At 52.1% G+C, this 19474-nt stretch overlaps 1 protein-coding gene across 1 annotated transcript; it reads right to left on the reverse strand.

The window, feature by feature from the left end:
• Positions 1-5790: 5790 nt before the first annotated feature.
• Dnajb8 (DnaJ heat shock protein family (Hsp40) member B8) lies at positions 5791-6483 on the reverse strand. Its single transcript, XM_038320594.1, has one exon. It carries the CDS (start codon positions 6481-6483, stop codon positions 5791-5793), a length of 693 nt encoding a protein of 230 aa, XP_038176522.1.
• Positions 6484-19474: the final 12991 nt, after the last annotated feature.

Raw genomic sequence — 19474 nt, forward strand, 5'->3', positions numbered from 1 at the left:
CTCCCTCCATCCCTGCTCCCAGCCAACCACCCTCTGGCCTCTCCTATGCCCCACACCCCAGACAGGACCCACCCTCCTACCCTTAGATTCACTCAGGGGACCTGCACTTGCCCAGGTCCTGCCCCAGGCCAGATACTCAGTGTCCTCTCTGTGTCGCCTGGAAAATGGGTCCCCTGGGCTTAGAACCATTGGAGAAGTTGGTGATGAACCAGTCACCCCACCAGCCCTTCTGTGTGGTCCTGTGAGGAGAGGAGGTGAATAATGTTCTTCACAAAGATATCCCTGTCCTGGTCCGCCACAGGATGAAGAAACTCTTAAGAGGAGACTGAATTAAGGACTCAGGTTGGGAGATGGCTTTGGGTGACCCAGGTGTCATCCCCAGGGCCTTGTGAGAGGGAGACAGAGAGGGACAAGAGTCACAGAGACCCAAGGATGCTGGCTGCCAGCTTCGAAATGGAAAGAGGCTAGGACAGACCCTTAGACCCCAGGAGAGCCAGGCTGACAACTCCACTGTGGACAGAGACAGGATAAACTTGCTTTGCTATAAGCACTAAGTTTGTCATTTTTGTCCAGAAGCAATGGAAGGCAAACAGTCAGGCCTGGTCCCACAGTCTCTGAAGCTGGGGATCCAGCCCCCTTCAGACCAGGGCTATCTCATGGTTGTCATTATCATCCCAGCCACTTGGGAGGCTGACTGAGGCTGGGACATCACTTGAGCCAGGAGCTCAGGACAGCACGGGCAACATAGCAAGATGTTATCTCAAAAGATTTTTTTTTAACCAAAAAACAAAATGTTTGGTAAAAGAAAAGCTACAGATGTGCATGAGTCTTGCATCCATTAGCCAGCTGTGCTCAGCGCAGCTCTGGTGCACAGTGTGTGGGGGTGCACACTGCGGTTGTTGTAGTTTAGGGGTGCACGCTGTGGCTGGCCTAGTTTACGCTCTTTTGTACGCTTTGATGTTGCCAGGGGTATGCGCTGGGACATGGCTTTAGCTTCAGGAACCACCAAACACGGGAGGGGCTGTGACACCACCCCGCCATTAATGGAGACCGGTTCCAACTCTGCCCAGCCTGGGGAGGAGTCAGTATTCCCTGGACACTGAAACTCATGATCCTCTATGGGCCATGATTGGAAAGGAGAGAGGGCGAGGCCGACCCTCCTGGTAACTAAACAATGGGCATGGTTTCCACCCAGCCGCCAGATCCAAGTCCAGACAGGATGTGGGATGTTGGGTGCCAGGAGTCGGGGAGGGGACAGATTGGTGTCTAGTGGAGACAGTATCAGTTTCAGAGGATGGAGCAGCTTCTGGAGGTGGGTGATGGAAACAGCAACAGGATCCTTGCTGGGTTTCAAGCCACTAACCTGCACCTTGAAAAGTGGTTGAAGTGGTGAATTTTACGCTGCATGGACTTTTCCACAATTAAGATAACAGGGCGGGGAGAAAGAGGTGGCCCCATGTGAGCTGGAGGCTGTCACGGAGAGAGGAAAGGATGCCCTGGAATTGCTGAGACGGAACTGCCCTGGTCCAGCTCACATGAGGAAAAGGCATATATTATAGTGGAATGTTCTAGATCTTCTCTTGGAGGGCAGAGCGAAGGCAAGACTTCGGTCCTCCTTCTACCACCTCCCCTTGCACTGCCCTAAGAGGTGAAGGCTATGGCTGCTTGAATTCTGGGAACTGCCTGACAGTCCTGCCCTGCAGGGTGGGTGTGAGAGATGCTTGAGGTTGAATGGTGGTGGCCGGCAGACACAGGGAACACACCACACGGCACTCCGCACCGCCCCACCACCCCACTGCTCCACCGCCCCACCGCTGGCAAGGTACAGTCCCTATCACTGTGGCAATGGTTGATGGTGCAGTAGAAACTTCTGGAGGGAAGCATCTGGTCTCCTGGCTGAGCTGAGCTGCCAGGGGTGTGTCAACCTGTACAGCACACAGGCTGACTGGGGGGCGGGGGGGGGTGACACTGCCTCTCACCCTGCCCCAGGGACAGAGAGGAGTTCAGGACCAGCAGGAGCACCTTTGGGTCCATGGCAGGCTGGCTTCCTGTGGGGCCTGGATGCGGGTGAAGGAGCATGCTGGTCCACAGTCACCTGTGTGGCAACCATTGGCCTTGCTTGAATCCTGTTCAACCCCTCCGTTCTGCAGGGTCCCTATGCCTCTTTCCTTCTCCCTCTCCTCTCTGACTTTCTCTGATCTCAGTCATTCTGCAGTCCCACCACCCACACCCCCCTCAGCCCACTCCCTTATCTGGGTCCCGCACAATCCAGGGAGCCCATCCCCATGACAACAGGGCAGATGGCCCTGTGATAGTGGCTCTCCCTCCCACCATGGCTCAATCCGTCTTTGAAATTAAATCAGCTGTGATAACATCAAGGGCCAGAGGGAGGGGAGGCTGCCTGTGCCCCACCCACCCCGCCTGCTCAGAGAGGAGGGGACCAGGGGGCAGACTAGCTGGCAGTGTGGTTAGGTGACATTGGCCTGGTCTCTTGCCTTAGGAACCTCAGTCTCTCCATCTATAAAACAGGCTGATCATATTTATGGCTTAGGTCAGTGGAAAGCTTGGGAACAATGGGCAGGCCTGATGCCCTTCAGCCCACATGGACCCTTAGCCCCTCTGAAAGCCTCCCTAATCAGTCCTTGGGCACAGAGAGAGCTCCCCAGAGCAGAGGCTGTAGATTGCTCTCATGGGCCTTACTGTCGAGGCCACGCTATCCTGCAGGTAACATGTTCTACATGTACCGCAGCGGTGTTTGTGTTCTCCCCAGCACGGTCAGGCCCTTTTGGACAATTAGGGCCCTGCAGGATGCAGCAGTTTGGGAGTGGAGAGCAGAGAGAGCCTGAAAGGGCCTTTGAGACTGGGAAAGCTGGATGGATGAATTGGAGTCAAGAGTCCAAACAGGATACACTGTACAGAAGCTGGGAAGGAGAGAGGGCAGAGGGTTGAGGCAGGGCTACAAGGGACCTGAGGAGGAAGGAGGCTGGGCCACAGGGTGCAGCCTGTGCAAGTGCCCTGAGGCAGGAGTGTGCTGGTGCAGGCAGTGACGATGCTGGCAAGGCTGGAGCAGAGCAAAGGGGAAGCTGGAGTCTATGGGGCAGGTGACTTGTGGCCTCCCAGGGATGGTGAGGGATGATGGCCAGTACCAGGGGGCATCTCAAAATGCTCCTGATTTTTGCTTTTAGGACTTTACAAACTCCTCTGGCTATGGGGTGAGAATAAACAGATAGAGACAGGAAAGGATGGGATGTCCAGGTGGATAGGAAGAATGGGAAGCAGCTGGGGACAACAGGGTAAAGTTATCCACCGTCCCCAGCCCCTGATGTACCACAGGGCGGGGCCGGCAGGATCTGTGGTTGGCAGGTCTCCACGTGAGCCCCTGAAAGGTAAGACACAGGTGGGGCATGGGCAGCCAGTCCCCACTGTAGACTCAGCAGGGCTCCAGGATATATTTATATTGGGCAGGATGCCCTGCCCAGGGAGGCTTGTTGATGATACCCAGGAGAAGACAGAGAGTGGGCTTTTTGGGAGGAATTTAGTGAGCCACAAAGAAACTAGCAGGCCTTACTTCCCACTTTGCTACACCTTGAGATGGTATTCCCATGGAAGAAACAGAATGGACACTGGCCATGGCTCTCAGGAAGTGTGTCCCAGCAGAGAGGACGTTGTGATGCCGAGCAATATCATGGGGAGAATGAAGGGGCCCGAGCCAGTTTAAGATTCTGATCTCTTCCCTGGAGCTTCCCTCTACCCTGTGGGAGAGCAGATCCCACAGCCTGCAGGGTCTCAGAACTTTCATTTGCAAAATGAGCAAAAATGTTGTTGCTGGGACTGTGGGTTGAGGACGTGAGGCAGCCCTGGGAGAGGGTTGGGAATGTCACATCTTATCTGTGCTGGAGGGAGAGAGGACACAAGAGGAGACTCAGGAAGGGGGCAGCCGGTGGTCCCTGGCACCAGGGTTCTTGGGATATTGGAATCCCCGAGTCTGGCAAGCTCCCAGACTTCCTCTGGGCACCTAACTAGAGTGTGTGACTGTTTGGGGCTGCTCGGCTCTAATTGGATTTGCCCAGCAGCTGTCTGACCTAAGCAGGGCCCACTTGAGGCAGCCCTAGCTGGTCAGTGGTCAGGGACATTAGCAGGTCAACAGGGGCAGAGGTCGGGTGGTGAGTGCCATGGGGACTTTGATAAAGTCCGTCCCCAAGCAGGGCTGGGAGCTCAGGCTCTGCCTTCTGTGTACCCCAGCTCCTTTGCCCTGACCAGTAACGTGGTTAGCTGCCTCCAGCTGCCGGCTGGCTGAAGACCCCCTGAGGCATATTCCAGGGAACTGGGGCCCAGGCCAGGCCTCAGGGTCAACAGCTTCTGGCCATCACACTTGCAGTGCTTGGCTGGCCCTGGCAAGCTTGGGGTGATACCTAACTTCCTAGAACAGGAAGAAGATTCCTAGGCCCATCTCTCAGCGGCCTGCACCCCTCCCCCAGTGGTCCTCTTCCTAGTGTCACGTGGGGAAATGGGGACAAGTTCTTCCCTGGTTCCCTGAGTCAGCCAGGCTCCCTCAAGGCCTCCTGTCCTCCTGCCACCATCCCTCTGACCTGCTTTGCCCTAGAACTTTGTATCTCACCTCCGTCCTCTCCACACCACAGGCTGGGCCCCCTCCGAAACTGGAGTTTATGTAAGAGCAGCATCTGCTCATCCCATCAATCCACTCAGCGACCACAGGATCTGCCCCTTACCCGAGAGCTATACTCTGTCACTAGCCAGTGTGAACCCTGGAGTTGTCAGGGCCCCCGGCCACACCTGCTCCTGTGCTCACTGCAGGAATAGCCATCATGGACATTGTTTGAAGGCTGGTCCCTTCGTTCCAGTACCCAGGATGGAATGCTGGCTCAGCTGCCTGCCAGTCATGTAACCTTCCCTTTACCTCAGTCCCCTCTTCCATAATATGGAGCCGAGAACCCTGGTATGTGAAAATTGGGGGTGTTCCAAAAAGTGACTTGCATTTGTCTCTTCTTGTTGGTCCAACAGGGTCACCTGGTCCTGCCCCAGACCCTTTTCATGTGCTGGTCCCACCACCCAGAATGCTCTCCTTGAGCTGTCAGCACCTCAGAAGGTCCTCCCAGGAGACCTGACCCAACTCCCCCTGCCCCTCTCAGCTTGTGACATTGCTGCTCCCAGACAACCCAATGGTTCCCGGGACCAAACAAGAGCATACTCATGGTGGGAACAGGGAGCTCACCTGCTGCCATTCAAGGGCCCTGGATGCATCACGCAGAGAGAATCATGATGGGAGGTCATAGGGAGAGGATGGGGGTGCTGAGGCTGGGGATGTAGTTGAGGTTAGACCACAAGGGCTCCATGGTGGGGACGAGGCCGGAGGACTTTCTGATCAGAACAGAAAAGGGTGGGAAGGTTGAAAGCTGTGTAGGAAAGGAAGGGTGGCTGCTACTCCATCAGCAGGTGAGGAAACATGGGAGCTGGGCAGGAGAGCCAATGAGGATGGCAGTCATCCTGGAGGAGGAACATGGAAAGGGCAGAGAAGGATGGGCAGAGGACGGAGATTAACCACCACCTAAAGACCTGGTTCTAGGCTTGCTGTGGGAATCAGCTGGGCATGGAGGCCACAGCTCCTGAGCATGTCTGTGGAGTTGGGGCAGCCACACCGTGGGCCTACAGTGACACACCCCCATCGCTGAGGATCCACATGAGCTTACTTGGAACATTTATTAACCACTAGCTTGCGACTACTGTTGTCCCTTGTGATGGTGACTAGCCCAGGGCCAGGCTGCGTGGCTCTCACTTGCTGTCCACCCGCATGAGCTTCTCCTTGCCATTGATGGTTACTGAGCGGAGCTTTCCGTCCTCTTCCACCTCCACTCGTTCCTGGCCGTTCTCGACAATGCGCTTGGTGGTCACCTTGCGGCCATTCACGATCTCCGTGGATGACATCACTGACTTGAACCCTGAGTTGCCTGAACTGGAGCCACCGATGGAAGTGGACGAGAAGGTGGCACGGCTGCCCCCACCACGGCCCAGGGTATCGAAGGACGAGAAGGCCTCCATGAATGCCGGGAACTCACCGAAGCCCGAAGAGAAGGCCCCACGAAAACCATGGGGCCGGCCACGGTCACTGAATGGGGTGTCCCAGAAATCAAAGGAGAATGGATCCATTCCCCCAAAGAACTCGCGGAAGATATCCTCGGGATTGCGGAAGGGATATCCAGCGCCAAAGGGACTGCCGTGAGGGACATTGCCACCGCCACCAGCCCTCCAGCTGTCACAGCCTGCCCGGTCATACACAGAGCGCTTCTTAGAGTCCGACAAGACCTCATAGGCCTCAGACACCTGCTTGAACTTCTTCTCAGCCTCCTCCTTGTTGTCGGGGTTCTTGTCGGGGTGCCAACGCAGAGCCAGCTTCCGATATGCCTTCTTGATGTCCTCAGGGGAGGCACTGGACTTTACCCCTAACACTTCATAGTAGTTGGCCATGGCAAGGGTGGAGGGGACCCGATCGGATGAGGAGGGCTGAGGAGGGCTGGGGCAAGTGGTTGGGGTCCTCCCTTGGGTGGGGGACTTGCTGGAATCTGCTGGCTCTGGGTGGCGAGAGTTTAACTTTCCATCCTCCCACTTCTCAGGGACAGGTGGAGCCTCCACTGAGAGGGGTGGGGGTGGGGGGTAGGGACAGTGCCGCTCTGGGCTAGGCCCAGGTGGCCCCTTCCAAGCTGGGGCCGGGGGCCCTTTGTGACGTAAGCACTGAGTAGCAAGTTCCCCCACCCCCTCAGCCAAGTTCTCCTCATCATAGGGCTGTGGGGGAGGCTGAGCTCTGCGGAAGACCTGGACTGTGAGCTTGGCTATGTGGAGGGGGTTTACTGGGATTCCTGGGAGCCAATGAGGAAAGGCAGGATCAGCTGTGGGGCTGGGTCAGTCACACCAAAGTTAGGTGGCAGTGGTCAATGAGAGGAGCAAGGACTTCCTGGGGTCTGTCCTCTGAGCCGACCCTGTGTTGATGTGAAGGGCTGAAGAGGCCCCAAGCCCCTTGGGTTAGATAGGGGCAGTCATCTATCACATTTGTGGCCTGTTATTTCTAGATTCTCACAGACATCAGGAAGGCAGGCACGTTCGTAAGCAGCTGGGACAGATCCAGCCCACAGTGCGCGATCAGCAAAGATTTGTTTAATGTATGAGGCTCAGAGACATGGCAACAGCTCAGGGTCACACAGCAAGCCTGTGAGTGAGAAGGAAACTGGAACTAGGGCCATCTGAGCCATGGTAGCCAGCAAGGAGAAGGTCCATGCTGTTTAAGTCAGGTATAAAAGGTGATTAATAGCTGGGCAGTGGTGGCGCTTGCCTTGAATCCCAGCACTTGGGAGGCAGAGACAGGTGGATCTCTGTGAGTTTGAGCCCAGCCTGGTCTACAGAGCTAGTTCCAGGACAGGCTCCAAAACTACAGAGAAATCCTGTCACAAAAAAACAGAAAATAAGAAGGTGATTAATACAAAGTACGGTGAAGAAAGACAGGGCAGGAGCCCCCAATGACAAGCCACCCCGATCCCTGGAAACCGAATGTAGTCCCATACATGGAAGAAAAATGTAGAAACAAGATCACCCTAGACCTGGAGAACATCTCTGGAGTAGGTGGTGTTAAGGAGGGGACAGACCGAGGTGCACAGCAGGATGCTAATGGAGTCTCAGGGGTCACAGGGGTCACAGCAGCCTGGAAAGTCTCCAGGTTTGTGGCCCTTGGCTTGCGCTGCTACCAGATCCTGTTTGCAGTAGCAGCGTTGACTTCTCCCTGCTCCCATCCTCATCCTGTGCAGCAGACGAAAGCAGCAGACTCAACAAGAGTCAATAAGAGACTGGGCTTCTAAGACCTCTATGATGCCATTCTTCCTTTGCCTCCTTCCTCCCTCCTCCTCCTCCCTTCTTTCTCTGCACCTTTAAGCCTTCATCTCCATTATCCTGACTCATTCTTTCATCTTCCAGGGCTCCTGGGCTCTCAGTTGCCAACTCCTTGCGGGGGACCTAACAGCTCTCTTGCGACCCACAGGTCAGGAAGGACAGCAGATTCTGGAGACACTTCAGGTAACTGTCACCGTTACGCACATTCATCTCAGTAAGAGCAGGATGGGCTCCGTGCTCCACACCAGTCCTCACTCACTAAACCAGGCTGCTGCTGGTGGCTTCAGGCAAAGGCGGCCACACCCCTCCATCATGGTAGTGATGGGAATAGCCATGTTAGTGATGGAGATGGTGGGAGGCGCAGGAGGTAGTGATGGAGCCGCTAACACTGACAGAGGATGGTGGTGGTGACTGTGACCCTCCTATGAAGGTGACAAGGAGTGGAGCCATGTGTGGCTCAGCTTGCTAAGGTGCAGCGTCACACTCACTAGGTGCTTTCCTTACCTGCCCACCCTGTCGGGGCTGCTGGGGCTGCTCTGTGGGGCCCCTGAAGAGACGCTGTTCTGACCTGATATTGCCAAGTATGTGGCAGAGGGCCCGGGGATGCCAGGCACCAGGATTCGCTGCAGTCCTCTGTTGGCGTGTGATGGACAGGCCTCACCCACCTCCTGGTGAAGGCTGGTGTCTGCTGGGTGGGAAAGGCCCTCCTCCTGGATGACCATGCAAGTCCAAGGCAATGCTGGAGAGAAGGGGAGGAGGAAGCGACCCAGTACCGAGCCCTAGGTAGCACAGAGGATGACGGGTGACAGTAAGGAGAAAGTGATGTGGGAGGTGGTGTCGTGGTGATGGAGGAGGTGGTGGATGAAGGTGACGGTAAAGGATGGCCATGGTGTGATGGAGGAGGGAGTGGCGGTCGTAATCGTAGAGGTGGTGGTGAAGATGATCACGAAGGAGGTGATGCTGGTGGTGGCGATGGCAACGGCAGTGGCAGTGATGATGGCGGCGATGGGAAATGTGACGATGGGGGTGGTAGCAGTGGGGGTAATGGAGAAAGGAATGGTGCTGATTACGGTGATGACGGAGGAGGTGAGGTGATGGTGGTGAATCTTGGCTGAAATGGTAGAGGCAGCGCAATGGTGATGGGGACGGTGGCGAACATGGGGAAGGCAGTGATGGTGATGAGGATGGAGATGGCGATGATGTCAGAGGGTAGTCATGGCAACAGTGACACTGATGGAGGAAGAGACAGTGGTGGCCATAGAGGTGCATGACAGCATCAAAGGATGTCACTGATGCCCACTGTAACTGAGAAGAAGGGCATGACAAGTGTTTACGGTGATGCTGATACCCAGGTAGGTTGTTGGTGTTCCTGAGGCTCTTATAATGATGTCATCAGGGCCGTGGTGTGCTTACAGTGTTGAATTCAAGGGATTTGGGGGTGATGATGTGTCCTGAAATCCAGTCATCCCCTCTGGTCCCAGCCAAGCTTTCCTGTCTTGCTGGCATATCTGGTACTGTCCCTATCCATCTCCCAGGAAGAACCTCCAGCTTCTCCTAACTGGGTCAGCCCCCTTGCCCTCCTCCTCCAAATGAGACAACATGGAAGCCCCAGCACTGCTGAGGCTCAGGATAGAGGACACTTGCAGTGACTTAGGGCTTCAGCATATTTGGGGCCTCTCTGTGCCCAAGGAACCTTGACAATGGAGACCCCCTAGGTGGGCCATGAAAGAAGATATAGAACTGGACAGCCACTTGGTGGCAGCATCCCGAGGTGAATTCCTCTTCAACAGAGTTCTGAAAACTATCTACTGTGAGGTACCGAAAGCCTGCTGTGCTTGGGGGTCCAAGTGGAGGGGTATGGCATGTGAGGGCAGAATATGGTGAATGGGTAGGAACGTTAGCCAGCCCCATGCTCCTGACCTACACCGGTGTTAGGTCACTTCCGTTATGTACATTTCTGTCCTCATCCACGTGGGATGGTGAGATCTCCCCGCCTCCCCCTCTGGGGGCAGGGCAGTGTCTAATGCCTCAGGTCCTATCAGAAAGGACTGTGGGAAGAGAAAGGACCTCCTGTGATTCGGGGATCTAAGCAGAGCCCAGCTCAGTACAGAAGCAGGCCCAGAGAGGGCAGGGCACACCTAAGGTCACACAGCAGCCCCGGAAAGCCCTCCCCAGGCAAGCTGATGGAGGCTGATAAAGCAGCCAGAGGCCCCTCTGTCTCTCTAATTAATGGAGTGGCTTTTTAAAAGGATTCTAATCACCCCGATGCTATCTGCTTATCGCCAGAATTCCTAATTAGATGGTCCTGGCAGGAACTTGCCTAATTCCCTCCAGCCTCTGCACCCTGCCCGGGGGGGGGGGGGGGGGGGGGCAGCCCACCCACCCGTCCACCCCAGCAGATGGGCAGCTGTGGGGCCTCCTCTTCTCTCAGGGCCTGAGGTGGTGGCCAACTCCATTTCCTTCAGGATGGATGGGTGACAGGAGTGGATGGATGGGCTGCAGGATTGACAGTGACAGGTGAGTGATGAGACTGGATGGAAGGCAGCTACAGGAATAGACGGAAGGCTGGGCAGAGAGACTGAGGGATAGGGTGTGGACTGCCAAGCCAGATGACCTGGGTTCGAATCCCAGCTCTGTCACTTCATAGCTGTGTGTTCTTGGGGAAGTCACTTAACTGCTATGACTCAGTTTCCTCATTTCACCTATAAAACAGGGATAGCTCTTCTCCCAGGGATGTTTGACAGTAACTGGGGAGGGCTGCTGCTGGCATCCCTGTTCCAGGTGGCCACACGGTGACCGACCCCAATGTCAGGGGCTGTTAAACACAGTTCTACACTGTCTGTCTGTGTCAGGTACAAAGTGTCTTCACTGTGGACAGTTTAACCACACACGGGACCTGGGGCAGCTTGTCTCTTAGTGAAGCAAAGACTGGAGTGTGAGTAGATCCAGCAGAGGGGCCAGAACACGTGCCTGGGGAGACAGAGCAGGGCTCAGGGCCAGATCCAGGCTTGGAGAGTGTACTGAGATGGGAGGCCTTGGAAACAACTGGAGCAGGAGTAGGATGCATCACTTGGTGGGAGGATTCTCTGCAACAATGGTATTGAGTGTGATATCCACCAAGTAGCAAATATGTAACATCGGAACATTACCAAGTGACAGTGGAACGGGGACATCGGGTGTCACCGTTCCCTGCTGGTTATTATGAAACAAAACAACCAGGTGGGAAATTCTTGAATGTACAAATCTTAAACTTACAGACTCAACCTTGTCTCAGTAAACCTCTAGACTTTTACCCCAGAGGAACATTGGCATGGGGCATGGAGACATTGGCACTCTTTGTGCCCGGTATAGAGCAGTGAGTAGAACGGATCACGTAAGCCCTTTCTAAGAATTGATTAATTGATGTTATGTATGTGTATGGGCTATTTTGCCTGCGTGTATGTCTACGTGTATAATGCCTGTGGAGGCCAGAAAAGCCTATCAGATTCCCTAGAACTGGAATTACAGATGGTTTGAACCACCACGTAGGTGCTGGAAATCAAATGTGGGTCCTCTGCATGAGCAGCCAGTGCTCTTAACCACTGTACCCTCTCTCCAACCCACTCACTTAAGCATCTTAAGGAAAATGAGCAAACATATCACATGAACTTTATACTGCAAACTATTATATCGCAATAAAAATGAATGAACCAGAACTTTATATATTAATGTGAATAAATATCTCAAATGTGATAGAAAGCAAAAAAGTTTTTTTAGTATGTGATGTTGCAATCACAACCCTCCCCCTTACCTGATGTTTTGTTTGGAAAATATTAAATGGAAAATTCCAGAAATAAACAATCCACAGGATTTAAACTATGCACCATTTGCGTAGTTTGATATCAGCCCCTGCGCCCATTCTATGCAGAATGTAAAGCATCCTTCATCCGGTGTGTCCACAGTGTATGAGCTACCCACCTGTCAGTCACTTGACTGCCATCAGGGCCTTGCTTATATTCAGATACACACACCATTTAATAATGGCTGGAGAGAGGATGGTGATAGTGGCGGTTTTAATGTGTGATTCGTGTTTCATTATTACTGTTAATCTTTTTCTGAGCCTCACTTGTAAACTGAACATTATCATAGGAAAAACACATCGCCTCCAGTTTCTGAGATGCATGTGAATCTTTGGCCACATCCTCTGCAGGTGAGCAGAGATCGCCCACATTTGTCAAAGTGAAAACATGCGGAAAGATGCAAGTCCATCTTCAGGATTCCCACACTGAGGAAGCCCTGGCCACCGGGGAGGAAAGGGAACCCTGGTGGCTAGGTGGGGTCAGATTCTTTAAGCTGCCTGAAGTCTCCCAGCTGCCACTGCCAAGCACCAGAGGGTGGGTGACATTGTTGAGGTCACTGCTGGTTATCTGAGACTTCACTGTGGTGGTGACTCAGGTATCTCTCTGGAAGAAGCCACAGGAATCCCACAGCTGCAGAAGTGAGGAGGGCTAAGCTTAAGGGAGCTGGCAAGTACTTCGCAGATTTTTTTTCCAGCGGAGCAGGAGCTTCCAGTGAGTGCCAGGTGGGGATTGCCCTCAGAGCTAGCCTGCTGGGATAGCAGGGAACGGCTGGAAACCTGGCTGGCTACACAGACTCCCAGCAGCAGAAACCACGAGGTAAAATTGCGAACAGTTGTAAGTTGGTAAGTGCCATGAGGCATACAAAGGCCTGTAATGACTATGTCATCTATGTTTTGGGATATCTGAAGAAATTGTTTAAATAAAAGATTAAGAAAGGTCCTGGGGTGATCTTACCTGTGAGAGTGGAGCAGAGTAGGTGTAGGGGTGAATGAGTGAGAAGGGACTGGGCTGGAGTGGGAGAGGGAGGGGTGTAAGGCCCCTGGTTCTCCATCTTGGGAAGGTGGGGCTGGACCAGCATCCCTATAGAGCCTCCTTCACAGCGTGCAGCCACCGCTTAGGGCAAAGCAGCACCGCCCACCACACCGAGGGGAGGTAGTGATGAGGGGAAAGAAGCATTTTTCCCAGGATCCCCTGGAGAGTCCCAGTATGTCCTGGGCGTGGGCCTGGAAGGACAGATGGGCTAGGCCAGCAGCTGGCAGGACCCTCCACCCTCTCCAGGGAGCAATCCCATCACAACCATACCATTCTGTCCAAGAATTGAGCCACCCCCTTTTCCCATTGACCTCAGTTTCCCCAGCTTAATGAACCCAATCTAAGTTGGGGAGCAGGAGTGGAACGATACAGACATGCTTATGGAATGCCCACGACCATCCCACTGCATCCCACAGGCAGGCTTTAGTCCTGTAGGAAAAGTACCTGGAAGGAAGGTGCTGGCCCGGAGCCTCGAGACTGGCACTAGGGGGACCTCTCCTAGCTCCATGGCCTCTCAGAGGGCCCTGCACCTGCCTCTCCTGACAGCAGATCTGTGAGGGTCTCTGTTGTTTTACTGGTGTGATTTCAGAGAGGCTAAGTCACTTGTTCAAAGCTGTACAGCAAGGAAGAGAAAGACGCGAAGTCTTGTCTGTCTGTCCATTCCTCCCCACCCCAACCTCCCAAATCCTGAGTGACACTGTCCAGGGAAGCCAAGAGCCTCCAAAGAAGTCAGGTACATCTTCCTTTCCTCGATACGGGAGCTTCAAGCGTTATAGAGAAGTCCATTTGGCAGAGCTGAGGGACTAAGGCTCACAATTTTCTGTTATTTAAATGACAAAATGTTATTTAAATGACATCAGAGTATTAACAGGTCTATAAAGAAAAAGGGCACTTCTAGACCAGATGCCGGTCACTCTTCAGCGAACCACTGTTCTGCTTGGTTGTGCATCTTTCCTGGGCATTTTTTCTATTTTTATAGGTGCGTGCGTGCGTGCGTGTGTGTGTGTGTGTGTGTGTGTGTGTGTGTGTGTGGTGCGTGTGTGTGATGCTTTTCCCAGCGAGTGTTGTGTGACAGCTTTTCCCAGCGAGATGCAACACACATGTCTGCTCACCTAAGACAGGGAGTCCACGACAAAGTATGGATACCACCAAAGCCCAACATGGAGAACCAGTGAATTTTATTGGGGTTGCTTAAAGGAATATGGGTAAAGGGTTACTTACGGGAGTAAAAATGACTCAAGGACAGCTGCCTCACCAAAGTTTACCCCAACATAGATAACAGCTCACAAAGCTGGGAACCTGGAGCACCCTGAACAGCCTGCAGGCAGCCTGGAGAGTCCTTTCTAGGTGCCTCTGTTGGTCTAAACCTCTTCCAGGCAGGTTAGCTGGTTTCTGTTTCTTCTAGGCAGCTGGTCTGGTCTCTAAGTCTTCCTTGCAGCTTGGCTATGCTCCCTTGAGAGGGTCTCTCAGCTTTTATGGCTTACTCTAGCAGGAAGGGGCCTAGTGAATCTGGTCAGCTTCAGGGACATCCTGAATGTGTTTACCTGTTTAAGGAGCTTCCTTGCAGGATGGAGTATTTCATTCTTGGAGCAAACTGTTTCCCAACAGAAGGTTGGACCCAGAGCTTCCCACATGGTACATAAGCACACTTCCATAGAGCTACATCTCAAGGCCAACACAAATGTTTTTCTTTTTTTATAGAAATCACATTTTGACTCATACATAAAGACATAGACATTGCAGATATAATAGCGTATATACAGGCGGCTTGTCGGTTTCTTTGAGAAAGGTTGTCAAAGTCTCAGACTGGCTTCAAACTTGCTTTGTAGCCATTTGTAGCAGCTTGCCCTGAACTTCTGGCCATCAACCTGGTGCTGGGATTGCACCATCATGACAGGTGTATTGCACTCCCTTTACAAACAGAAACACCACCATCATAACTGTGCCTGCTGGTGCATGCCTGTAACCCCAGCCACTCAGGAGGCTGTGAGGCTGGGGGATCAAACTTTCCAGGTCAGCCTGAACAATTCAGTGAGATCTTTACTCAATCAATCAATCAATAAATGAGAGAGAGAGAGAGAGAGAGAGAGGAGAGAGAGAGAGAGAATGGCGAATGTCTGGGATGTAACTCGAGAATCAATGGTAAAATACCTTCTCCAGAATGTGCCAGGGTTTGACCTTCAACTCCAGAATTGAGCAGTATAGTCAGTGGCCTGCTGTATGCAGAGCACTGGGTCTTGTTCATGCTTTCTGGCACCTCCACACAGTCAGCAAGGCCAAGGAATAAGAATTCAAGTTCCGGTCCCTTCATACAGTCATACAGGGGAATAGTTTCTATATGGCCCATCGAAGTACACCCTCGGGAGACAACACTAAGGTGCAGGGGCAGGGGGCAGGGAGTGGCCCTAATGGGGCTACAGACATCTCCAAATACCTGTAAAACTGCTTCTTGGCTGCCCTTGCCTGTCTGTGGGGTGACATCTCTGCACCTTCTTTCTGTTTCCTCTTGAAGGTGGATGAGTTGTTTCATCCTTTATTTTGAGACCAGTCTCTCTGTGTAGCCCTGGTGGCCCTGGAATTCACTCTGTAGACCAGACTGGCCTCGAACTTACAGAGATCCACCTGCCTTTGCCTCCAGAGGGCTGGAACTAAAGGTGTGTGCCACCACCATCTGACCCGATCATTCTTTATTCCAGTTTTGTATTCTGGGTCTTCACATATTTTGCAAACTTGTCTCCCATTCTGTAGATATTATTTTAAACATTACTAATTAATTTTGAGCAATAGTCTATCCCTGAAGTCATTTAGCCATATTATGGAACATTTGGGAGATAGAAGGAAAATTCCCATCACATAAATATTACCTTTTGTTAACATGTAAAGAAGTGGGTGTCTTGTGACTGAAGCTCACCATCAGGAAGCTCATTCACAATGCCTCAAAGACGCCCCTACTAGCCGGGTTCAGAATTCCCCAGACAGGTGCTTGCTCTGTCTCTATGTGAACTCTTGGTTCTGGAGACCTCAGGCTTGTGTGGTTGCCACACTGCCCTATGGCTGGCTTATTTCTCTTAGCATAGTGTCCATACAGTAGCATGTGTTAGCATTGCTTTACTTCTGAAAGCAGAGAGGCCACCATTGGTTGGACAGCATTTGCTAATTGTCTCACCTTCTGATGGATCCCTGGATGGCTACCACTTCTTGGCTACAGTGAAGTGTCAACTGTGACTTTGGTGTGCAGACACCTGCCTGAGTCCCTGCTTGCAGGTGTCCCTGCTTGCTTTCCTTTGGGGTGTCTACTCTCGCCATCCCCCTACTTTTTAAAAATATTTATTCTATACATGTGAGTGTTTGCCTGCACATATGTTCACATGTTACAGTCCCTGAGAAGTCTAGAAGAGGGCATCAGACCGCCTAAAACTGGAGTTACAGACAGCCATGAGCCACCATGTTGTATTGCTGGGAATGGAACCTCGGGCCTCTGCAAGAGCAATGAGTGCCCTTATCTTCGGAGCCATCACGGCTCCAGTTTTTACTCCCCATCCCCCCCCCCGCCTTTTATTTTCTTTTGAATGTACATTCTCTCAGGTTTATCAAGACTGTCATAAAAATCTCTGAGCCCAAAGTGAAAGGTATTTGGACAGCCATGGAGTGTTCCTATCTTGGAACAACTCTCTGGGCACTACTTTTGACAGTCCTATCCCACTTTTATTATTCTGCTTCCCCTCCCTGGTGTAGAAGAAAACCTTTATGTTTGTGTCCAGTGTCCCAATGACAGTTTATGTGAGGGAACCAAACTGGGTGATCCAGCTGGGTGGGTTGTAATAGTTAGTCTCAAGATTAAATCTTTAGGGCTGGGGTGTGGCTTGCTGGGCACACGTGAGGACTTGAGTCCCATCCCCAGCACTGCAAAACACAAGAAAAAGATTTACTGTCTTTCTTTAAAGTCTCATATGTGTGGTGCTGTCAAGATTTAATGTCCCCACGATCCAGGTAGAAATAGGACCTTGGGACCTACTGGAGATGAGGTTTGGGTGTTCTGAGAGCAGCTGTTCTTCACTGAGAGAGAGGTGGAAATGGGCCAGACTCTGGGCATTTTCATGTGAGTCTCCTCATCCGATGTTATTCCCAACTAGTTCATGTTTCAGAGGCAATTTTTCAGCCCAAAGTACATCACTGGTTGGCAAGAATGTCTTTGCACAGATTTGGGGTACCAGCTGTACCCAAACTATTTTGTAAGTCATGGTTTGTGTTTAGGCTCACCTGGGTCTCCAGCAAAAGCACCTGCTTATCCTCCCAGCAAAAGCAGAGGTGTGAGTAATCCCGCAGTGAAATCCTGAACAACATTTCACCTATACAACCTCCTCCCCCAAGCATACATTCCATTTTTTCCTAAGCTTCAGATTGATTGTTGACTTGCCTGCTTTTCCAGATGAAGTTTGGAATTTTTTTAATTGTGTTTAAAAAGATTGTTTTGCCTCATAAACTCATTGAGGATCCACCCACCTTGGGAATGGCTCCATGGTGTTGGTCATCATCCCAGCCTCGGATGAGCTTGTCCTATCCTGTGGTGGATAACAAGCATTCCTCTCCAAATTCTCCTTGAGGCTGTGGCCACTTCTGAGGGCCCTAGATTGATTAGTGAGACTCATTTTCTTCCCTCTCCACCAGGTCACCAGGAGGCAGGAGGGACTGGGAAGGACAGAGCTGGTCCCTAAAGGTTACACAAGAGGTTTGGTTACTACCATGGAAAATGAGAGTAAGAAGCCAGGCGTGGAAGTGTCCCAGAAGAGGAAGGGAGGGAGGGCCTGGGTTGGCCAGCCCCACCTGGGTGCAGACAGATGGAACAAAGACCCACCCCACCCTGACTGCGCTGATGCCTGGCCCTATTGGGTCATAATGACAGTGGTCACCCTGCCAGGGCCTGTGGCTCCCGGTCTGCCTGGACACAAAATCCTAATTGTTTACCCAGTAATGACTGAGTAGTGGGTGTGTGAGGGACTAATCACTGTATGGAAGAGGAAACACAAATAGGGATCAGTAGCCCCCAGAGCTTGCTTGACTGTGGCCCTGTGGTCTTCAGTGCTCACAGCCTCTCACATTGGCCCGATGACTTCTTCTCCCAGGTAGCCCCTAAGTTCAACAGGCAAGGATACAGAAAGAATCAACCTGTCATCACGGGATCACCTACCCCAAGAATGCATTGGCATTGAGTGTCCACAGAGGGAAGGCACTCTCCTGCTTGCGTCCTCCTGGCCTGTCCCTCAGCACCTGAGACTGTACCTGGAGTGGATGCTCCAAAGCTTTGGGCTAGCAGGAGAAAGGAAATAAGTAGGGTACTGTGGCCTCTTGTAAGCTTACTCTGCATTGTGGGCTTGGATCTTAGCCTTTGGGTCCTCTGAAAAACTCTAGGTCTAGGATGTGGGTGTTCCACATTCCAGATTTCAGGTTCCTTGTGGGCCAGGGTCTGGGGTCTGACATCTCGGCCGCAGGCTCCATTTCAGGATTCTCTTTCTCAGTTCTAGGTTCTGAGCTCCAGGAGGGCTCTGGGTATGAGGAACCTGGCTCTGGACTCTTTGGCTCTGGGTTTGAGGGTCCCATGCTCTGAGCACTTCAGTTTGGGTTTGAGTGTCCAGTCTCTAGACTCTGCGTTAAAGCTATAGATCCCTATATTTCTGAGACCAGAGCTGTGATTCCTGAGTCTTGGGCTTTAACCTACAGGTTCTTAGACCAGTGATTCTCAACCTTCCTAATGCTGTAACCCTTTAACACAGTTCCTCATGTTGTAGTGACTCCAACCATAAAATTATTTTGTTGCTACTTCATAACTGTAAGTTTGCTCCTGTTATGAATCACAATGTAAATAACTGATATGCAGGATATCTGATATGTGACCCCTGTAAAAGGGTCGTTCAATCTCCAAGGGGTCTAAACCAACAGGTTGAGACTGTCCATTCTGAACTTTGAGCCAGCCAAGTTTGCTCCGAGTCAAGAAATATCATTACACCTCATACCTGGAATATTCCCTCCTTTGAAGTGGTTCCTATCTGTTCTCACTGAGGAGGCTTCCTACACCTGTAACAGTATGTGGCAAAAAGGGGGTTGTTAATAGCACACACGTGCGCTCACACACATTCATGCAATCTACTCCCAGATCCATTTTTTTACCAAATAAACACACAACCCTGTATTTGAAACCTGGGGACAAGACAGAAAGCTGCTCCTGTCTTCACTGTGGCTGCAGCTAAGAGGGGACCCGTGTGGTAGTCCATGTGGGACCAGGGCCACAGTGCACCCAGGAGAGGCACAGCAGCCTAACTAAGCTTCAGCTTGGCTCTTGCCTGACCCAGCTGTCCATTCTCCAAGGAAGGATGAGAACAGGGTAGTGGTAGCATGTCAGGGCAGTATGCTATGGCCAAAGCTCTGGAGATACCTCACTACACCATATGGACTGGCACTTTGGATGTCTGGCCTTCTGCTGTGTGTGATGGCCCAGCAATCTAATTTAGGAGTGTGGGGTATCAGGGATTTTGGAGATTGGACTTTGACACTGGTAACAAGATCACAGCGACTATAGGTAAACTCTCAGGAGCATCAGTACCAGAGGTCAGGACAGCATCAGCGAAGATGTGGCAGTGAAGAGGGTGTGGCCACGTGGACAGTTAGGTGATCAGAGGCAAGTGACCAAAGTCATTGTCAAAACCACTCATAGT

This window comes from Arvicola amphibius, chromosome 2 (assembly GCF_903992535.2).
Source record: "Arvicola amphibius chromosome 2, mArvAmp1.2, whole genome shotgun sequence".
NCBI classification, from domain to species: Eukaryota; Metazoa; Chordata; class Mammalia; order Rodentia; family Cricetidae; genus Arvicola; species Arvicola amphibius.